The sequence below is a fragment of the Nelusetta ayraudi genome, unplaced genomic scaffold, assembly GCF_046127955.1.
Source record: "Nelusetta ayraudi isolate G7.1 ecotype Tasmania unplaced genomic scaffold, CSIRO-AGI_Nayr_v1 ptg000092l, whole genome shotgun sequence".
NCBI classification, from domain to species: domain Eukaryota; kingdom Metazoa; phylum Chordata; class Actinopteri; order Tetraodontiformes; family Monacanthidae; genus Nelusetta; species Nelusetta ayraudi.
The window spans coordinates 5,217,492-5,240,513 of record NW_027466142.1 but is presented as its reverse complement, the minus strand read 5'-3'; the positions used below and the strand labels follow the sequence as shown (position 1 = coordinate 5,240,513).

Below are 23,022 nucleotides of genomic sequence, written 5' to 3'. Positions count from 1 at the left end.
GAGAGAGAGAGTGTAGGCACCTTCACTGCAAACTTTTGTCCTGTGTGCTCGCAGCGGGTGGTGGTGATGTCCTTCTGGCGGATGTCATGCTGCCCAACACCATCCCGTCTGTGGTCCACATGGAAGAATGAAAAACAAATAGCGGTCAAACAGAGAGCGACAACACTGCAGCGTTATAATAACTGGAAAAATAAAAACTGCAGCGACCTCGGGTTAAAAAAGGAGAAATCCGACAGCGGCTGCTTGTGCTGCTGCCTGCCAAAGCCGCCCAAAGTCACCGAGGGCGAAAACCATAAATTAGCGGAGGTTAAAGTGGCAGGAAATGAGCTTGAAGTTACGGCAATTTACAAAATGGAACCCGAAAAAAACGAAGAAGAAAGAAACAAAGCGAAAAATAAACTTCAGGTGTAGAAATATCTAATATAAAGCCGCGTTTCCGGGGGTCGACGAGCATTAAAGCAAGGCGGCGGCGGTGGCTGCAGCAGGTGGGATGTTTCCGGAAGGCACCATAGCAACACACAGACAGTTCGCGGCACCGTGAGAGAGCAGCGAGGTGAAGCAGCCTGCTCGTCACCGTGGTCGCGACGCCCCGGCGGCTTCCACGTTGTTTCCCACAAAAAAGGGCAAGCTAGTTGACTGAAAGCGCCAAAGAGCAGGGAAACATACCTTGAAGGAAATGGAAACGGTTCCACAAGAAGTCACTTCCAAATTCGAAACGGTAACAAGGCGAGGAGGGCCGGGGGGGTCAAAGTCGCCGTCCAGTCAGTCAGTCAGTCAGTCAGGAGGAATGACGCTGCCCTCCCTCCCGCCTGTCCGCCACTGTGTTCCTCCGCCGAGTGCCGGAGCAACTCGCTCGCTCGCTCACTGCTGCGCGGATGGCAGACCGCGATGTTCTGATGCCGCCGTCAGGCAGTGACGTTGCTCCCGCCGCTGCTGCCTCCGCTGCTGGCCCCGACCCACTCAGCCCTGTGCCACTGACGTCGCGGTACCATTACTTACACACACTGACTCTTTGTGTGGCTCAGGAGCCTGCGAACGCTGAAGCGTTTCTCTCCAGTATTGCACTCTTTAAAAAAAATGATGTCTGCGAGGAACTTTAAGGGCGTCGTGGAATGCCTTTGTAGTGTTCCCGGTTTCATCTGAGGTTCATGGATTAGAAGGGAGGGTTTATTAAATTAAATAATGTTATGTCTGAATAGACTTTGAATTGAATTGAATTGAATTTGAATTTGAATTTGAATTGAATACTTTACTACTTGCCTACTTAAAAAACAGCTAAATAAAAAAAATAAAACAGTTCACAAAAAACACATAAAATCAAACAAAATAGAAGCTGCATTTAGCTACTTTATGTAGCTTCAGTCACTCATTACTGTGTTCATGGTGAGTATATTAGTCTGCCTTTGTCTTAACGTGTCACCATACAACACTAAATGATCCAAACTCAGAATATTGTATTGAAACTTGCCATATACATGGCTTATGTATATTATATAGTTTCTTAATTTTACCCATTTTCAATTGATCCTTTATTATAGTCTTTTTCATACATTTGGACGGGCGTGGAAATTAGTTGGGGAAACGTTTTCACTGAGAAACTTTATTTCTGTAAGCCAAACTTTTCTCTCGGTGCGCCTATAGAAAGTTGTGTCTGTTTTAAAGCATCAAGCTGAAAATCACTGACGTTCCCATGATAGAGCGAAGCTGAATACATCATCCTTCAGACGCTGCCTGTGGAAAATTACTGAAAGGTTTTCTCCGCGCCTCCTCTCTTATCTGCTTTAGCTCCTGGGCTGTCTCTTTTGAAAAGAAAAATGAAATGATAATGCCATCAAACTATAAATGTGTGCATTTGGATTCTCTACGACACTCAGCGCTTCTCCAGAAATACTACCTATTTCCTTTTAGATTAAACCCTGCTCCTGCAGGTACACCATAGGAACCAATTATACTGAGATACAGAGTGTGTGGAGGCCCCTTCAGAGCACCTTTGTTGTTGTTGTACTAGTTATTAAAGGGCAGTAGTGATAAATACATTCTTTACACTATCTAAGATAAAAAGAAATATGGGTTAAGGTTTGGATAGGTAATCCTTACAATGATTTAAAGTATTATTATAAAAGTTAAATAAAAAAAAACATGTAATAAATATGCTTATAAATCATGTAACAAAACCGCTCATAACTGCAATTAGTGTGTAATCATCATGAACTGTTACCTATTCTTCTTTAAAAAATACCTTTGTTGTCTTGGCAGTGTTTCTCGACTTGTATGTTTCATTAAGATTGAAGCAACATTCAATGCAAGGATGAAGGAATAAAAATGTAAAACTTTAACCAAACCCCAATCATAAGGCATCATTTTATTTTACAAGCAAAGAGCAGCCATAGGCTGGACCTTATAGTCACAAGATTATTCCAGTGAACATCAGTAGAGGTTGGACAATCCTCCTCCGCTTTATTGTTCTGTAATGTATTTAAAATATTGCCTAAATAAGTGCTGCCATCTTTTGAATTTCAACCCGTATTCCCAGTGGGCTACTTTGCTGTAGCAATCACAAGCTAGCTGGCTTAATACATAAATTGGCTGCACTCAAGTGGTGCTTTCACACTCATGTGACCACTTAAAGGATTCCATACAACATGCCACATTCAACCATTCACTTATCTATTCATTCAGTGATGGTGGGGTGCTATACAATTGGGCCCACCAATCAGTGGGAACATACACACACACACACACACACACACACACACATTTGCATGGACATGTCAACCACAAACTGGTGGTGTAGATGACAACTTCCATTACCTCCTTATCCAAAAGCGTCTGCTTGTGATACTTCTAACTACTGTATCCTAAATTTCAGCTGATATTTCAGCAGATATTTTATTCACAATTTCGTTTTGGGCCACCCACTATTGGGTATATTTGTGGGAGGAGCTTGTTTTTTTTTTTTTATTAGATGTTAACAAAACCAACCACAAGGACGCAATCAAAATGATTTGTCTTTAATTTTAATATACTTTTTTTTTGTTTTACCAAACAAACGGTAAGCGCAAACCTTAAGATTGCATATCCCTGAGGATATCGTCAAGAGCTGTTGTCTTGTCAGGGCACAAATATATGCCACTGCTGACCAAAATACACGGTGATGCCTGCAGAGGCTTAATGTAATGGTGGGGGGGGTTTACGCTGAAGTAGGAGTGATTTATAATTGTGAGACTATAAAAGAAGTGTCCAGTTTGAAAGTGAATGTTGAATTCTTCAGTACCAGGTTAAAACACATGAATATGCTAATTGGAAAGGTTGTTGCTTAACTTGGTAAGAAAGAATGCAACATAAGAATGCGGGAAATATGGTGAGGGGGAGAGAGAAAAGTTCAAAGGCAGATTAATATTCTGCAGTTTTCACGTGTACAGTATTTATCAGGAGAATAATTTAGGCAAGTGATTGTTCTCCATTATTCTCCATTTCCATTTTTTGTGACTCATCCGTCTTCGTCGTGTCGCTCATGCGCCAGTCCATGCTTCCCGTGCCATCAGCTGCAGTCAACACATGTTCGTGTTGCTATTGTACTTTCATATTATCAACTGCTGTGCCATTATGCCATAGCCCAAAGCTTTTTTTTGCCTATTCACAGGGGGATCTAAATGTAGGCTGTGTGGCTTAGCCATCTTTTAGTATTCTGTGCCCTTCCTGCAGTCCCTTCTTGCAGTCCACTGCAGTTACACTTTCACTCTAACAGGAATAAAGGGAACCAAGCACAAAGAAAAGAAAAGGCGAAGGCCCTGGCAAAGTAAAGTCAGTCATTGGAGAGTTTCTAACGTCGTGATGCTGCACGCCGTAAAACAAATATTAATCTTTCAATTGAAACAATATGTACAGCACAGCTTGAGTTTGAATAAAACTCAACACAAATGAATTCTGTCCCTAGAGGCTTCATTTTAATCCCTTTATTTGTGACATTGTTTGCCACATCAGGTGTTTGTTATTTCCGTCTCTCTCTGTAGATCAAAATGTTTGGTTTGAAACCAATACATCAATATTTTCGCATTACGATATGGTTTTTGAATTGTATTGTTTCGCCATTGAAAAGAATGCCGTACTCTGCATTTAAGTCTTAAAAACACAGCAGCATGAAATATACATGTTATCATTTCTCCTTTTCTTTATCATCAGGCAAGTACAAGAAGCCGGCTCCCTAACAACAATCTGGCATAATTCTTTTGCAGATATTTCCTGCAGAAACCACACACAATAATCATCAACACATCACGAACACAAGGGCTTAATTTAGTGCCCCTGCATTGTCGTTGTATCATCACAACATGCTGACATATGCTGGAACAGTTGGGGAGGACTGCTGGAGCAAAACTGCCGCGGAGACCATCAGGGTATTTTGTACCGCTGCTGGGTTTAAGCACCCTTATGTTGCGATGCACATTGGAAAAGTCATCATCTCGGTGCTGACAGAACGCCCTCGCCGCAATATTTGTCTTCATTAGCGTGTAAAAACTAGAAGGTACCACATTCTCTGCTAGCAGGGAGAAACACCGTTAAGCTTATTGATATTAAATGAATCACAGTATGAGGACGGCCTAATCGACGTGCACACAGAGCCCATAATGACCGAGAGAGACACCGGTGTTTTTGGACAAACGGATGTCTTGCGGGCTTTCGCTTAGTGATATTTCCGTGTGTGGCTTTTACTTTGATTCAACATCTGGCCCGTCAATTTGACACCGTTATAAATAGCCACAAACCAAACAAGAAATACATCATCAATGACTCAAGCATGAAAGACGTCCTAGATTTAACCAAGGCTGTGTAGTTATACAAGTTTAAAGGCTGAAGAGAAGGCAGAGCGGAAGACGCAAATGACGCTTGAAGGCAGATTTGTTTGATTTTCTGAAAGAATCATCTATTGGGAAAAAATATATACAACATGTATGTGAAGGTTCAGTCATTAGTCACCTCTGGATGACAATGAAAAGCAAATAAACTATTCATCTTTTAGGTCTTGTCTTACCAACAACAACAACAAAATCTTTGTTTTTTTTGCTAATAATAAACTTGTAAAAATCAGAGAGAGAGCGAGAGAGAGAGAGAGAGAGAGAGAGAGAGAGAGAGAGAGAGAGAGACATTGTAAAAGCAACATGATTGTGTATCTATATCACAGTTAAAAAAAAAAAAAAAGGAACAACTTCTCCGATCCTCACCAACTGCAACCAAACAACGTTTTCCTGAGGCATCGTCTGTTGTGCCCGGGCACCCCATATGGCGAGATATATATAATTCAGAATCATAAATATAAAATCCATACCCTCTTTTAAACAGTGCGGCGTCCCAACAACACTTACCATAGCCTGTCGTGTTTGCTTAATCCAGTGGGCCATCAAGGTTTTAGCGCAGCCGTAACGTTGGAGTAGTGCCCGTGACACCCAGCTGTTAAGTCAGGCCAACAATGGCCACATATCTGGCTCGCTAATAACAGACGGGGCTCAAATTTTGAGTACGGCACAAATTCAGGAGCTGCCACTCAGGGAGAAAGAGACACACATTGCAGTTTGGTTTACTGTAAGGGTTAATCAGTAATATATTCTGGTCTAGTTGTCAAGTCTGATGTTATCGTTTTTCTGACTTATAAAAATGCATCTGTTCACTCCAGTGGAAAGAGGGGGCTGGGGGGGGGGGGGCGACGACGCTCCGTGTACATATTAGATGTGAAAAAGGATGTTTTGTGCGTGTTTGTTTGAGCACTGCTGTTGACGATCCAGCATGGCAGAATCTAAAGTGAGGGCCTGAGGCCCATTCAGAATGCCCCCCATAGTTTTTTTTTCTAATGATGTGAAAAACCTATTCACTTGCTTTTGCACTGGCCTTGAAATAATTAGGTTCCTACTATTACAGCAGGGGATAAGCCTCAGAAGATTTTTAAAAAAGACAGAAAGGAAGGAAGGAAGGAGGAGTGCTGTCAAAAGCAGGACAGGATCGATGGGCTCTTATTATTATTCTGTTTGTGTCATCACACATAAAGATATTTCTATTTTATGTGACGCTACTGTTGTGGTTTTTTCTGTCTTTTTTTGGTCTGCTTCTTTTAAACCTCTTATCAACACTTATATACTATACCTAAATGATTTTTTTTTAAAGACGTAAATGTCAAACTGACTGGCCAAGGCCTAAGTGGAGACGATAAGGAAAAATAATTATAGCCACGGCCTCAAGGGAAAAATCTTTACAGCTGTAATGTTTTATTGTTTCCACTGCCGAGCTGCCTGCCTGCCTGCCTGCCTTCTAAATGAGGAGTTTAGCATTAGATAAGGTTTTATGACTGTCGTGGGCATGAGGGAGGTTATTTTGTGTTTCTACTGGGGAGGACTTCTCCTCCCCCTACCCCCTCCCTCTCCGCTCCAGCTCTCCTCAACAGGAGCGTGTCTGCCCTCTAACGGCCGCAGCGGGCAACGACACGTGATAATGGATCTTAATGAGCGTTAACGCGGCAGATGGCAGCTGCGGAGGGGCCTAAAGATGAAATGTGGACGGGTTCCAAAGCTGGATGTTGGCGGGTGACTAAATAAAACACGCAGCTGGCGTGACTGATTCTCTGTCACCGCACAACGTGTAATACAAACTCACCTAATGGACTCCAACCGACTGTCGCTGAGAACGATTTGTCACGACATGGGAAGTCAGTGCAGCCAATGGGAACTGTGCACCCACGTTTGTAATGGGGTAAAAAAAAAAAAAAAAAAAAAAAAGTTTTCAACTTTGCCCCCCTGGTTCAAACAAACAGGTCGCCTCTTGCGTGGGGACACATTTCCCCCCCACTTGTGTTCCTGTGAAGGAGGTACTGCAGGAACAGGGAGAGAGGAGCCATGCTGTACACTTACGTGCTCGGGTTGCTGTTCTTTCATCTGGGCCCAGCAGCCCTGATGAGCTCGCCCCTGGAGGAGGAGGAGCAGGAGGAGGTACGTTGGAAAGAAAAGGAGCACTGTGGTTAGCGTTCCCGTAAAGTGCACTGAACTCTTTTTTTTTTTTTTTTTTTTTTTTTTTAACTGTTTGTTGATGTGGGAGTCCGCGGCGGCAGTGTCCTTCAAACCATAATCACTTGATAATCAGCGAACAAAACGGCACATTCGCCTAGAATCGAATGTTTCCATTCGCCGTCAGAGATCTTAAAGTGCCTCTGTGTTTTCCCCCCCCAAGACTTCCCATCACGCCGCCAGCCAAAGCTACTCTGTCTCCTCAGCTGATTTTTCCTCGGAGGCCTTGGGTACGTCTGCAGCAGAGCCAGACACTCACAAGTGATCACATTCCTTGCTGTATGTGTGACAGCTACACTTTAACGTGTCACCTGCCTTGCCCATTGTGACAGTTGGTGAGCGGCTCCGGCGATCAGCTGTGATGCACGATGTCACACATCTGGAGCTGCTGGTGGTGGTCGGACCTGACGTCCAGCAGGTTCACAAGCAGGACACGGAGCGATACATGCTCACCAACCTCAACATCGTGAGTCTGAGATGGGAACGCACAGTCTCAGGTCTTGTTTCAGACACCGCATACTATTGTGTTTTATTGCATTAAGAGTCACTCTGAAGTCTCCAAGTGAAATTTATTTTTTGTACAGTCACCCACAAGCCACTTCCGCCTTGATGCACGTGCAAGGGTCAAAACTGGATGTTCCCGGAAAGCTACCACACATCCAGTGCATGCACCAGAATATGCTGCCTATAGCCCCCTGTGGGATGTTATTTTTCTTTGTTTGCATTAAACCACTACTGATAACGATGGTCATTGGTCCACTCCTTTAGAAACTTGAAAAAAAAAAAAAAAATCCACATCAAGATGATATTTGAGATCATCTTTCATGGAGGGTGTCTGGAAACTTTTTTCTTTTTTTTTTTTTACCCATTCCTGCAAATGGGAAAAGCTCATTTGCAGGCTCGGGAAGATTTGGAAGTAATACAAATGGGGGCGGGGGGGAAACTGTGGTTACAAACGCAGACATTTTCAACACGGCCCCAAAACTTCACAAAGCTACAGAAATATACTAACAGGACTTGTGTTCCAATTTCCAACCTAGGCCTCAGAGCTGCTGAGAGACATGACCCTGGGTGCCAACATGAGGGTGCACCTGGTTCGCATGATTATCCAGACGGAGCCTGAGGTAAGCAATTCTCTGTTACGCACTTCAGTGTACAGCCAAGTTCATATATGACCTGGTCTGAGAGGCTCTTGTTTAATGCAGGCGGTCATGTTATCCGCAGTAGCGGCAGCAGGATCATTTCTCTTCCATGTTATGATCACGGCCTTTCTTGGTTCTTCCCAGGCAGAGATCCAGCTGTCGTCCAACATCACCTCTTCTCTCAGGAGCGTGTGCGACTGGGGCAGTAGGATAAACCCACCCGGCGATTCTGACCCGCTGCACGCTGACCTTCTGTTGTACATCACAAGGTGGCGCACCTTCAGAGCTCTCAATATTCCCTTCATGTTTCCTGGACGGACGTGCTTTTGACGGCCTGCTGTCACTCACGCGCAGGTTTGACTTAGAGTTGCCAGATGGGAACAAGCAGGTTCGAGGAGTCGCTCAGCTAGGCGGGGCTTGTTCCAGTGACTGGAACTGTGTGATCGCAGAGGACACTGGCTTTGACCTGGGCATCACCATCACTCATGAGATAGGCCACAGGTGAACATTTCAAACTCAATGACATGGCTGTGGTAGGTCCTGTTCAATATGTCTGTTATAACTTGATTGTTCCCAAGATTTTTCCTTATTAGAGGAAAAAGGGAGTGTATGATTAGAATCAGAATCAGAATGATTGGATACATTTTGTCAAATGAATGGCTCTTGTGAAGTGTTTACTATTAAAATGAAGCCTTGGCCTCCTTAAACCAAACTCAGTCTCCATGGAGTGAGCTGAACTTTCGTGAAGTTCAATTTCAAAATAAAAAATGTTCTTTTGACGCATGGAGCTGCACATTCAGGCACAATAATTTCAATTTTGTTTTGCTTTGTGTGCTGTATAAATGATTTCGTGCAGCAACATTGAAGTAGTGATTGGATGTCAACCAGGCAAGCACACTGTTTACTGTAAAGACATCATCTGAAAATATTTACAATTATAGATTCTCTGTCACAAAGGAAAACTTTTGTGAAACTTTTGGTACATTGGTATATTACAGACTGTTACACATTAGTGCAGGATTTAATAAAACAAGTCCAATGCAAGAAAGACAGACAGATTAAGTGCCACCACATCCACCACAGTCTTGCAGAAAATAAGGCAATGACTCATATTCAGGGAAGTGAACTCAATATGTCTCCTTTAATTCATTTCAACCAGTTTTGGACTCAACCACGACGGAGTGGGAAACACCTGCAGCAGGAGCGGCTTCATAATGGCCTCTGACGGAGGCTACAACAGTGTGGACCTGACCTGGTCTCCATGCAGCCGACAGCAGCTGCTGGCGTTCTTCAGGTGAGCTCCCCTGTTCACACTGCCGCCGTCCACAACAACAACGCCATTCAAGGGTAATGCCTCTGCTGAAAGGAGGTTTCATCCATGCGTCAAATCTTAAAGGCTCTCTGAAGAGCCCCCGCCACCTCCTGGACTTTAGAAAAGGTTGATGAAATGTTAAATTATCGCACCTGCTTATTAAAAAACCCTCCGTAAAATATTGTACTTTTAATAACATTTGACCTGTTGTCCTGTCTGGAGTTCAGTTTTCCACCCAAACTCTTTTGGTGAAAGTGACAAAAATAGGTTGAAGTGTTTGGACAAAGGAAATATTCAGGAGTTATCAACTGTGAAAATGTACTTTGTAGTGGTGCAGTGTTTTGTTTGCAGGAATCGCTGAAATATGTCAGTCCACGTCTTTCCCTTTACACATTGAAGTTGCAACTACTCTCTAAGCCCACTCTTCCCAAGCCTTATCAAGAAGTTACTGCGAGGTCTGCTCTTTTCCTATTTCACTTGTATATACATCAGAAGGAAGTTCAGCAAATACTCTCCTTTCCTTGATGTATTCTATTCAGTTTTCATATTTACTGTGGCTTCTCCTGTGTGAGATTTGCAAAAAAAAAGTGCCTGGATCTAGTTCACTTGAAGAAAACCCAGACGCCAATATCCCCTAAACCCCATGAAGCAGGGCTGTCAAACTCAAAAACATGGCGGGGCCAAAATGTAAAACTTGGGCAAAGCTGCGGGCCAACATTGACATCAACAACAACATTTATCAAAATAAAAAAAATTAAAAAAAGTTCACCGGATAGAACAGTGCACCTTTTTATATGGAGCCAAACACAATGCTACAATAACTTCATATTGCACACATGCAAAATCGAATTTCAAATTAAAAACAAATCATTAAAAATAAATAAATTGTGAATAAAAAAAAAATTGTATGGCTCCTTTTTGTTTGGCAGCCTTCTGATTTCAACATGAACCTTTTTCTAAGGGCTGATAAGACATTTAGAAATGAAATAACAACAAGAAACCAATTAAGTCATCATAGTAATATCCTTCAATCACTGTCCTGTCCTGATTGCTCCAGCAAAACATTCTGGGATTTGTAATATTAGCGGTACATGTGCGGGCCAGCAGCTTTAATGGTCTGTATGTATCGGCCTCACAGGCCAAATATAATTATACTGCGGGCCAATTTTTCAGTTTGACACTTGTGGTAGAGGCAGTGGCACCTTGAGTCGCACAGGAGGAATCTGTATTTTTGACATCAAGGTTGATAGAGGAACTATCACAGAAGTCAGCGGTGGCTAGCGCAGGTTACTTGTGCTAAAACTACATTGTCGTCTTGGTAATTGTCCCATTCCCAGTGAAGGGCGTGCTGAGTGTGTGAAAGACCTCCCCGTGCCGGGGGGCTCTCTGCAGGACTGGAAGCCTGGTCTGTATTATGGCGTCGACGACCAGTGTCGCATTGCCTTCGGTAGCACCGCAAGAGCCTGTTCCTTCACCAACCACGATCTGGTGAGTGCAGTGGCTGCTTAACGCCACAAGGTGGCACTTCTCATCAAACACGAGCGTGTCGTCCCATTTCAGTCAGTGTTTGTCACGCCGTTCTGTTTTGGTTTTGTTTTGTTTTTTTCCCCCCTACTTAAAATCAGCCAGTCTGCCAAGCTCTGTCGTGTCACATCAACCCAGACGACAACAGCTCCTGCAAACGTCTGTTGGTTCCACTGCTGGACGGGACAGAGTGCGCGCCCAATCAGGTGCTGATCTCTTGAGTCATGACCACCCGTGCACTCATTTCCACAGAGTAGATGAAGCACAGCTTTTTAAACTGCCTCAACGGTCTCTCCCAGTGGTGCCTGAAGGGCCGCTGTGAGCGCGCGGGTGAGCTCAGCTCCACTGTGGTGGTGCACGGCTCCTGGTCCACCTGGTCAGAGTTCTCCCCCTGCACGCGGACGTGCGGCAGCGGGGTCACCCATCGCACGCGCAAGTGCAATAACCCACGGTAAGGTGCGGCGCGGCGCGAGGGCAATGCTTTGGCGGTGAGGCGTGTGAAGCGGCTTAACGTCGCGTGTCACTTGTCAGGCCTGCCTTTGGAGGCGATGACTGCGGGGGAGCAGACGTTGAAGCTGAACTTTGCCACCAGCAGGTGAGTTCCTTCGGGGTGTGTTTACACTGGGCCTCCACTTTGGAGGTCAGTAATGTTTACTCAGTTGGTGACTGTGCCCGCGATCGACCCTGTTTTTAAAGATGTGTAGGTGGCGTCTAAACTAAAGGCTTTAATGGGTGGACCCAAACTACATCAAATCACAGTAGCTAGAATCCACCCAGAAAAGGACTATAACTTAAAAAGGAATTAGTCTCCATGGTGGTCAGTGTTGACGAGTAATCCATTACTAAGTAATCCACTACAGTTTGAGTAACGGAGTGATGTAACAGGATTACTGTAGCAGAGCTGGTAATTATATCGTCATTACTTTATCAAGTAACGATTTCCGTTACTTTTGCGAAACATTTTGCGAGCTAAAAAATGTCTTATCGTCCACTAAATGTCTGAAACTTTAGAAAAACAACCAAAAAACAACCGCGTCGCAGATTGACGATGCCGTCGTGCATGCGGCGCCATTGATGCGCGACGACGCACCGAAAAAAGCATGGCGGCGGCAAAAGAAAAAAACAGCGATTGCGTTTGACAGCTGGAAATACAAACATTGTTTTGAGTTCATCTCGTCGAAATCGAAGAATGTTGTGGTTCGTTGGACGTTATGTGCAGGAAACGAGACGTTCTCAACTTTGAAAACACCCACGTCTGTTACTGTATCTTTTTTTTTTTTTAACTAAAGTAATTAGTAATTAGTAATGAATCACTTATGAAACAAAGTAATTGAAGAAGTAATTAGATTACTTTTTAAAGAAGGAATTAGTCGTTGGATTACTTTTATGGAGCAATATGAGGCTAGGTTTATCTCGCCCTCCCCCACTTTAATAATAACTGATATTGTATGATTGCAGTACACAAGCAAAGAAAAAATAGTTCAAATTTTAGTTCCCAAAAGAAAGAAAACAGAGTATAAGGTGACGGTCCTGTAGCCACATCCAGCTTCAAAGCCTTCTCCATTGGCAACTCTTACGTTTTGCATTGCTGTTCTTCATTATCAACCTCTGGTTGATCCTCATCAGTTTGACATAAACACCTTTACATCTAAGGTTTGTTCTCACAGAATTACCATCTAGTGCCCCTTCCCAATCTGTAAAAGTTCCGTTATTTATTCATCGCCAGGCCCTGAAAAGTACAATTCCCGTTTTCCCCTTCGGAACATGTTGCAGCCGTGTCACAGCACCCAGCTGGACTTCATTGCAGAGCAGTGTTCCCAGACCGACCCGCAGCCCCTCTACCTGCAGCCAAACGCCGCCTCCTTCTACACCTGGATCCCGGCCGTCGGCTTCGCAAAGGGTACGGCCCCAAAGAGACCATTTTCTGATGAACACAAAAGAGCGGGAGACAAATAAACCATCTGGCACATTTCCTTTTCTGTCAACTCCTGCCGTAACAAACCAGGGGAGGAACAGTGCCGGCACATGTGCCAGTCAGACGGAGAGAACTTCATCGTGAGCCGCGGCTCTCAGTTTGTGGACGGCACCCGCTGTGAGTCAGACGGCCCGCCTCCGTTTGGCTCGACGGCCGCTTGTTTAAGAGGCACATGTCAGGTGGGGATGACTCAGCGGGACCCGGCAGACGCAGTCTTCCACTCAGACTCGGACTCGTGCTTTATTTGAATATGTCGACTCTCTGCCGTCAGTCGTTTGGCTGCGACGGCGTGCTGCGCTCCGGCAAAGTGAGGGACGTCTGCGGCGAGTGCGACGGCGACGGATCCACCTGCACTTTGACCTCTGGCACCTTCGCCGGAGGCCAGGCGAGAGGTAGCGCACGACGACATGAAGCTTGTTGAATCTGAAGTGAACTCGCAGTAGAGGTAGTTCGCTCAGTGATGAGGTTTCAGCTGTCGCTCCAACAAACAAAACAAGCGGTTGCAATTTCTTTGAAAGACATTTTTCAAAAAGAAAAATCCGTGTTTATGAGGATTGAGGGACAATTTGGAGAAATTAATAGTCCCTATAAAATCCTGTTGAACAGATTTCGTGAGACATTATAGTTGTTTATAAGTACACTATAAACATATTTATTGTTTTTTTTTTTATTGTATTACATGTTTCATTTTTACATTATTTTAGATTACAAAACATTAATGTCCTCTTACTGACTTGTGAACTGCTTATGGACTCCAATACATTAATAAAATAGTATTTTTTAAATAATATTGTAATTAGGGCCATGCAGTTTTAATTAAATGCTACAGGTTGGAATATAGCCTGGAGTTTATTGCAATCCCCTCTCACACTATTCCTGCTAACAAGCATAATGAAGATTAATAATGAGGATTTATTCAGTCTAACGAGGCACAGTTCTGGTTTAGGAGCTGCTGGCTACCACTCAGAGCTTAAGTCTCATAAAATCGATAACCCTGACTATCATAAGAATGCATGAGCACGCGTCATACTTTATGACTCACACACATGACTCACGTATTCACACCTCAAGAGCACAATCAAAATGCAGTGGCATGACTTATCACTGCATGCTGCTGCCAAAGTGAGGGCCCCATTCCCTTTTTTTGGCGTTCACTGGCACAAGAACAAATATGTGTAGAGTTTTGTGCACGCAGAACAGATGGGCTTCGCAGAGGGGTAAGCTTACAAGGGTGGGTAATGAAAATGATTTAGAACTACCATTTGCTTAAAAACATCTGTGTTACAAGTGCACACTAGTTTACTGATATCAAACAGTGATCTCTTACTGTATTTCTCAGCCTAGTGCTGCGACAGCGTACGAAAAGGTAGGATTTGTTTTGCATCGACAGTCAGCAAGTACTGGAAGTACATTTCAAGGCCATTATATAATATTAATTGTCTTAGTAATCTCTATTGTAAGTATCTGGCATCTTGGAAAGGCTGGTTGGTCCGACTCATTAGTTGCCTCGTTATCAATGTCTACTATGTTGTAGCACATGATTTATATGCCAGAACATACAAATGTGCACTTTAATAAAGGTCATTGAACTTGATCTTTTCCTAAACTGAAGTAATTAGTAAAGTAATCAGTAATGCATTACTTATGAAACAAAATAGTTCAAGAAGTAATTAGATTACTTTATGAAGAAGTAATCAGTAGTTGCATTACTTTTATGGAGTAATCCCAGCAACACCGGTATCAGTCTCCCAAGTGTTCAAGTGCAGCCACCAACATTTGCCTACATGCTGCGCATGCGCTGCTCCGTCCAGCTCGGAACTGGATTTTTCAGCAATCATTTTGAATACATTTTTTTTTGTCTCAAGTAAAGTTGAAATATCTTTCCCCTCTCCCAGAATACACCACGTTCCTCTCGCTGCCCGTGAACGCCTCACAAGTTCATATCATCAACAGGGCACCTCTCTTTACCCACCTGGGTGAGTCCTGTTTGCTTTCAAGGCAGATTTATCCCTTACCAACTGGCTTCGGCCTCACTGCTCACTCGGAATCTGTGCCCTCAGCTGCACATATCGCTGGCAGATATGTTCTGGCCGGGGAAGGCGACATGGCGCTAAGTATGATGCACCCATCGCCCCTGGAAGACGACCGCGTGGAGTACCGCCTCCGCCTGACCCCTGACCTTTTGCCAGAGATGGAAGAGCTGTTGCTGCCTGGACCACTGCAACAGGAGATAAACGTACAGGTGAAGAGACAAACAGTCTGTATGAAAACGGTATACTTTACCACAGAAGTTTGGAAACCTCATGCCCGACACATTTAGCTGTGAAAAAAAAAAAAAAGAAGAAGAAGAAGTAACGCTTCTCATCTTTGATAAGGAAAAAAGAAGGGACGATGCAACTCATTATTTTCTTCACAGGTCTATCGGAAATATGGCAAGGAATATGGAGAGAGGACCAATCCAAACATCAGCTATCGCTTCTATGTACCCGCAAGACACAGAGACATGACACCGCCAGGCAGGTGGGCTGTCACCACAGCAGCCTGCTCTGTCTCCTGTGGATCAGGTCTGTAACTGTCAACGATGACTGCAAACTGTGAGAACACACAGACAGGGGCTGGTAGCAGGACTCGGGGTGAATGCAAAGTTTCCTCTCAGCGCAGTTAGAATTGAGCTCATCTGTGGCAAACTTCTGACGAAGGTAGAGAAAAATACATCAGGACTTTCCGGTATAAAATGCAACGAGAGGAAGAAAAAAAAATCCAGTGAGCGTCACTGTCACTATTTAAGACTGCAGTAATGTTTTTTTGCATAGGCGCCAAACTACTTTGGCTCTCAACCCATCTGTAGGGTCAACATCTTTCTGATTGAGTCAAACAAAAATGTTTCAGTTTTAGTCAAATCAAAATTCAAAGAAGTTAACATACGGAATACAGTTCAACACACACGCAGGTTTTTATTTCATGTGAAGGGCAAGAGGATAAACATGACATTTTACCAACCTTCATTCCCTTTTGACATTGATGACTCTAGTCTCATTTGCCAACATATCGCATGGGACACTATGGTCTGAAACAACGTCTGCATGGAAAGTGAGAAAATGGAAGACAGAAAGTGACCTTAGCTGTCATGCACAGCAAAGATAAACTTCAAATTTTAAGACAATTAAAATCTGTTCACCAAGATCACACACACGCACACACACACACACACACACACACACACACACACACACACACACACATGCGCATGAGATTTTGGGGGAAAACAACTCTGTTTTTCAAATTTGCATATATAATGACACACTGATGGGAAATACCATATGTGGTTCCCTGCCCTATTTAAGGAGGTAGAAACCCTCATGACTCACTCAATAAGGCAGGTATTTAAACCTTCCTGGATCACAGCACTGACAACAGATTAGCATTGCTTTTAATCTTTTGATCTTTTGCACCTCCATATATTTACATGAGAATTCCCGAATTCAACAGTATTCAAATAAATATGCACACAGTTAAGTTTGTGGCCTTCCACTGATATGAAGACAAATAGCACCATAAAGGCAAGGCGTTGAGTTCCACTGGGAGAAACCCAGTCATAGTTCTTAGCTCCCAGTCTGAAGGGGAAGTCGGAACTCAACCCCAAGTCAATGTTTCTCTAGGTGTGCAGAAGCATGAGTACGTGTGTAAAGACAAAGACACCGGCAACATCCTGGAGGACCGCGACTGTGACCCGCCTGCACCGCTCACACCGCCCCCTTCTACCTGCCACCTCTCGGCCTGCCCACCCAGGTCAGGACCATTAAGCGTTAACTGGCTGCTTCCAGATGTACACCTACAGCAGTGTCTTTCAACCTTTTCCGAGCCACGGCACATTTTTTTACCATGAGAAAATCCAATGGCACACCACCAACCAGAAATATTAGGAAATTACACTTTTGAACCTATTAATGAGGATGCAGTCTCTTAATTTATTTATACTCAGTCAGTGTGAAACCTGGGCCTGTTTAAATATGCACACTAAGCTTGTATCCTTGAAAGGAATTGAGTGGGGGGGGGGGCTGACAATGGAACGTTATTATTTTTTTAGACCAGTTCAGTGAAATTGGATAACTTTTCAAAGAACACATTATCTCTGGGCACACTAGTGTGGCGCAGCACGGCGGTCGAAAAACACACTGACTGTGGGACAGCAGCATAAACGCTTTCCTGTCCCAGGTGGGAAGCGGGACCGTTTGGGCCCTGCAGCGCCTCTTGCGGTGGAGGAGAAAAAGTGCGGCCAGTGAGATGCGTGCGGCTGCACGGCGACAGCGAGCTGAGCGTTCCGCATTCCCATTGCCCGTCCGGCGCGGCTCCAGACGCCGTCGAAAGGTGCAACTCGCACCACTGTCCCGCCAGGTAGAGCCGCGCTGAACCGCACAACAACGAATCACACCGGGTGAAATTGGAAAGAAACGAGAAACTTCCAGAGTTTTGGAGAGCCATTTTCCACGTGTCCACAGATGGCATGTGTCAGAGGCGGGCGAGTGCTCGGCAGTGTGCGGGCCAGGAGAAGCCAGGCAGCTTGTGACGTGTGTGCGGCCAGAAGACGGACAGGGCGTCGAGGTGGACCCAAGCTTTTGTGCCAAGCAGCTCAGACCGCCGGATTTTGTCCCCTGCGTCGTGGACGTCTGTCCCATTGGATGGGAATCCAAGGGGGAGGTAACCTCTGGAAATCACCGAGCTGCCAGTATCTTTCTAGAATAATGTGAATTGTTTTTCTAAGTACGGTCTCTGCTGAGCAGGAACAGCCTCCTCTGAGGCCTGGTGCGTTGCCACGCTCTCGACAGGCTCCCGTGTACGTCTGGAGCCCTGTCCTCAGCCACTGTTCAAAGTCTTGTGGCAACGGTGAGCGGGAAAAAAAGGAACGCACAGGGCTTTTTAGAATGACTTTCAATGACAAAATGTTCCCCCCACGCTCCCCTCTAGCAAACCCATGTTAACCAAGGCCTCGCATCTGCACAGGAACCCTGCAGCTGTGGTTTTCCTGCATGGACCACCAGACCAGACTGGGGGTCTCGGACTTGTACTGCGACGCTTCCTCCAAACCTTCTCCGCAGTCTGAGCCCTGCAACACATCACCTTGCCCACCAGTGTAAGACAAGTCTCCATGGCGCGCATAAAATCTATGAGTAGAACTAGAGGTGGCAAATGTATTCACATTCTGAACGGAAGTAAAAGTACTGTTGTGAAAAATAATCAGGTAGAAAAATGAAGTAACTGATTCAAGTCGTGCAGTCAAGAAAAAACAAGAAAGTACAGTTTCTGAAATGTACTTTCAGAAACTGTATATATATATATATATATATACATATATATATATATATATATACATACATATATATACACACACACACACACACACACACACACATATATATATATATTTTTTTCTTTTTTTTTTTCTACATGTTTATTTTTCTCTGTACTGAAAACATACTGAACAGTGACCCCGATGCTGAGGTACTCCCTCTAATAATCTCCCTCTAAAATGTGATACAATTTGATATTGAACTAGACACCAGCATCGTTCGAATAGCTCCCCTTCAAGCAACGACGACAATAAGTGAATGACTTTGAACAGAATTTGTATATTTTAAACACAAAAACGACAAGACTGTTTTTCCAAGGTAGGTTCCAAGGTTCCAAGGTAGTTTCCAAGGTTCCAAAAAGAAATACATGAGAAAACTACTGTTACCTGAAAAACTTACTTAAAAGACTTTAGTACGGTAACGAGATATTTATACTTTGTTGCTTCCCACCCGTGTCCACAATGTGGCCGGATACGCTGGGACCTTTTGCTGTTGGTCGGAGATATTTGTGTGCAAATACAGGGAGTAAAAATTAAAAGTCGCCAAAAAAAAAAGAAAAGAAAGAATAATTTACTTAAAAACACTCACAAAGTATTTGTGCTTCCCACTTCTGAGTAAAACGCATTCATTTGTCCACATTCTGTGCGCTGTTTATTCACTCGGAATTGGAAACAATTTGCGAAACACAGGTGGCGCTCCAAGCAAGGAGTGTGCAGTGTAACGTGCGGCGGAGGCGTGACCGACAGGGTGCTGTACTGCGCTCGGGAAGCAGAGGGGGAGGCGGAGGAGGAGGAGGATGAGGTGGAGGTGGTGGTGGAGGACTCCGAGTGCAGCCACCTCCCCAAACCCGCAACTGTGGTCTCCTGCAACCATCACAGCTGCCCGGCCAGGTAGCTCAGTCCAAACCAGGCTGATTATCCCCAACGGACAGAAAGATAGAAAACTACGGCTGTCGTTGATCCAGGTGGAAGGTCGTGGGGACTCGGCCTTGCTCGGCGTCCTGCGACCTCGGCGTGGCTCAGAGGACCGTCTCCTGCGTCCAGTTCGTCCACGGCGCCGAGAGCTCCGTGCCAGAGGAGAACTGCCGCTCGGCCGTCAAACCGGCCACCACGGTGCCCTGCCTGGTGCAAGTGTGCACCTTCAGGTGGGAGGTGAAAGCATGGAGCCAGGTACTTAAAGGGATTGGGTGGGGTTTTTTTTTGTTTTTTTTATCTGCTGTTGTTGTTTTGTTTTAACAACAGACGGACAACAGATAACAAATAAGATTGAAAACCAGGCAACGGAAGATAAAACAATTTAAGGCGGTTTAATCTAAATTTAACAATCTAATCTAACGTTGGTATCGCCAATGACCACAGCTAAAAGCACCACACACTAAAAATCGAAAGAACGAAGACAAGAAAAACAAGAAGCCGACCCCTGAAAACGATTGGATTTCCCTCTTATCTGCGACGTCTCGCTCCAGGCGTGTAATCCATCACGTTGAACTCGACTGCACATAAAGTGCAATACCATAATAATGCGGCACTGACAAAAAACATCTCGCGAGGTTGATGGATTGCAGCAGTCAAGCAAGTTCCAGCAAGTTTCTATGCAGGACCTACACATGCTTTCTTTATACAAACACTTTATTCAGCAAACGTAATATATATATATTTTCCCTCCTCCTCAGTGTTCAGAACCTTGTGGCTACGGCGTCCAGTCCCGGGCTGTGTCCTGCATGGGCCCCTCGGCTCCGGAGCCGCTCAGCCCTCTGCTTTGCATGCACTTGCCCAAGCCCATCACCATCCAGGGCTGCAACACGGGCAGCTGCGACACGGTGTCACCCACCTTGAGGCACGCGGGCACGCAGACGCAGCGGGTCACCGCTCCGAGTCCAACAGAGGGCGCCGCCCCCGGCCGGACCGCCTCGCCCGCCGCCGCTCCGGCGCCGAAATCCAGTCAGTTGCAAATTAACAAATGGCAAATTCTCTCATTTTGGAGGTGCTGGACCGGAAGCGAAACTTCGCTGACGGAGTGGTTGCTCTCCAGGTGCGTGTGGACGCCTCCTACTGGAGCCGTCGGGGACGGTGGACCTGAGGAACGCCACCGGGCGCTGCATCGTGTCCATCGGCCGGCCCCTCAACGAGGTCATTCTGATAGAAGTGACATCAGCTTCTCTTAACTGCAGAAAGAGTACGTTTCCGCTAACACGAATGGACTGTATGTGCACAATCAACCAATTTAATTGGACCCCCCCGCCCCCCAACTCAATATAAGGTTTATGCCACAGCTGCCCTGAATTAACATCATGATGATTGCTACGACTAATTTTTTTGTTACTCTAATAGCTCATCCACCACCATGCAGAAGCTCTTGGAACAATGTATTTTAATGCTAAAATATCCATCCATCCATCCATCCTGTTGGGAGTCTCTCCAACTTAAGTACAGTAGACACAACCATTCGCACTCACACCCACAGTCATTTTAGAGTTTCCGATTGGCCCCGCATGCATGTTTTTGGAGTGCGGGAGGAAGCCGGAGAACCCCGAGAGAACCCACGCAGACACAGGGAGAACATGCGAAGCTCCGCTCAGAAAGGCAGGATCGATCCTGCAGCCTCCTTAGCTTTGAGGCGACAGCGCTAGCCGCTGCACCACTGGAATGAAATCAATTGTAAATCATTGTTATTATTTCTTGATTAAGGTTAAAATTAAATGAAATTAAAGTTATTATTAACTTGCATAGCATGCTAGATCCATTTTTTTGACTTCTCAGAGAAGCCCAGTGACGTGCCTCAAATTAAAGTATAATAAAGATATTTTATCCACCAAATAAATTATTGTTTTTAATTTCTGAAATATTTCTGCTCACTAATTTTTCTCAGGTGGCCTTATGAGTTTGTTAAGCACTGTGATTTTTTTTTATTTTTTTTTTGCTCACAAACATTTCTGGTTAATGACTGTGTCCCTGCAGAGGAGTATGTGGCATTTTTCGACCGGCTGGCGTTGGTGAGGAAGTGTGAGCAGGTGGCAGGCAGTGAACTGACCACCAGAACCAACGTGCTGCTGGTACGGCAAAACGTGCTGTCCCCTGGGAACGGGATTGTGTTCACCTATCGCTCACACAAGAACACGAAAAAGAGTCACCATCAAGGTGAGTCTTAGCGCTTTCTGGGTCGTGTAGGGAAACCTGTCCGTGCGCCGGTCCACTCACATGTTTAACAACAATTATTTACCTAGTCACTGTGTTGTTTGTCAGTCTACGTCATTTAATCGGTTCTCCGTATTGGAGGTATTAGCCCCGGCTATTAGCTACACAGTACTAAGATGTATGCCCTTTGCCCAACAAAATGTAACTCAGTAGCACTTTAGCGTTGCTAAAGGGCTAAACGCAGTCTCCCCTCAACAATAATATGGACGATATGCAATTCCTTTTATTTTTGTAAGAGCAAGCGGAATAGAAAATATATTCAATTGAGGCTGGCGTCAAGGCTGAAACAATAGATCAACTGAGAAAAAAGGAAAAAAAAAAAGAAAAGACATTTTGAATTACATCTTGAACTCTGACAGGTGCAGGCTTGTCTTCCACGTGTCGCCATCAGTCCTCAGAAAAGAAAATAGTTCCCCTGTGCGACTAATATGTATATGGTATATGTATATATATGTATATATGTACACACATACATATACATACACATATATGTGTATATATATATACACATACATATATATATATATACATATATTTATATATTATATCTAAAAAATGTCTATTTGTATACTATGTACATATACATTCACACACACACACATATATATATATATATATCATATATATATATATATGTATATATTCAATTTAAATAATAGATCTGCAGGTAATGGTTTCAGTAAACTGAAGGTTAAAATGATAAATAATAAAATCCCTCATCAAATTTGATCTGTGAACATTCATCACACTTAATAAGATATCATCATCATCATATTTTATGTTTTTTTTTGTCATTTGACGTGTTTACCAATCACAACATGTCTCCATTTCCCCCCCCACCCCCCCCCAAAAGATTGTGACGTTCAGCTGTTTTCTCCAAGCGGCACCTTTGAGAATCCGACGACGTCCGACACCAACCACACCTGCCGGGTTCTCATAAACGCTCCTCCTGGGGTGAAGATAAGAATCCAGGCGACTCACGCCGGAGTCAGCGCTTCAGACCCTCAGTCTGCCTACGTCATGGTGCACACAGGACGTTCGACACTATGAGGCTTTTCTGAATGCTCGTCGCGCAGTTCTTGGGGGAAGCGGGTGAGGTAACCGCTCTCCTGTCTCTTTCCCACTTCAGATCCGCGACATGGACGTCTTAAAGACCAGCACGTTCACGGCCGAGACCCTGTTTCAGTGGCAGTCCTCTGGAAACATGGCCGAGGTGGAGTTTCACGGAGACTACCTGAAGTACAAAGGGACCTTCAGAGCTGAATATTCCTTCAGCCGTCGTTGACATTCAAGAGATGCGTTGCTCTACCTAATCCCCCCCCACCCCCCCCAACCTGTTTTATTCTATGTACTTATTTTATGCACTGAAATAAATACTGAACAAACAAGAGGACCGATGTGAAAGTCAAGCCATGAGAGTGCAATAATTAGACTGCGCCGGCAGCGAGTAATGCGTGGAAGCTGACATCAAACTATTA

The 23,022-nt window shown here is 44.5% G+C and overlaps 2 protein-coding genes across 3 annotated transcripts in view; one reads left to right on the top strand and one right to left on the bottom strand.

Annotated features, from left to right (window-relative positions):
• Window positions 1-6,971, bottom strand: part of LOC142902179 (neuronal calcium sensor 1) — a 31,329-nt gene extending 24,358 nt beyond the window's left edge. The window contains exons 1-2 of one of the 2 annotated variants that reach the window (XM_076047044.1): window positions 6,897-6,971; window positions 21-108 (exon numbers count right to left, since the gene is read on the bottom strand). The gene's annotated coding sequence lies outside the window, so the exon portion shown is untranslated. Of the gene's footprint in view, window positions 1-20; window positions 109-666; window positions 1,171-6,896 lie in introns of those variants that run through there. The other variant, XM_076047043.1, reaches the window with a different exon arrangement.
• Window positions 6,972-7,162: 191 nt separating this feature from the next.
• Window positions 7,163-22,934, top strand: adamts13 (ADAM metallopeptidase with thrombospondin type 1 motif, 13). Its single transcript, XM_076046959.1, has 28 exons — window positions 7,163-7,279; window positions 7,382-7,515; window positions 8,090-8,173; window positions 8,336-8,460; window positions 8,546-8,692; window positions 9,351-9,485; window positions 10,841-10,991; window positions 11,129-11,233; window positions 11,327-11,478; window positions 11,559-11,622; window positions 12,801-12,927; window positions 13,033-13,181; window positions 13,274-13,394; window positions 14,898-14,978; window positions 15,063-15,244; window positions 15,419-15,566; window positions 16,662-16,791; window positions 17,218-17,397; window positions 17,502-17,700; window positions 17,784-17,886; window positions 18,004-18,133; window positions 19,040-19,240; window positions 19,315-19,519; window positions 20,023-20,290; window positions 20,382-20,525; window positions 21,308-21,487; window positions 22,398-22,567; window positions 22,674-22,934. Exons 2-28 carry the CDS (start codon window positions 7,411-7,413, stop codon window positions 22,827-22,829), a joined length of 3,942 nt encoding a protein of 1,313 aa, XP_075903074.1. The 5' UTR covers window positions 7,163-7,279; window positions 7,382-7,410; the 3' UTR covers window positions 22,830-22,934.
• Window positions 22,935-23,022: the final 88 nt, after the last annotated feature.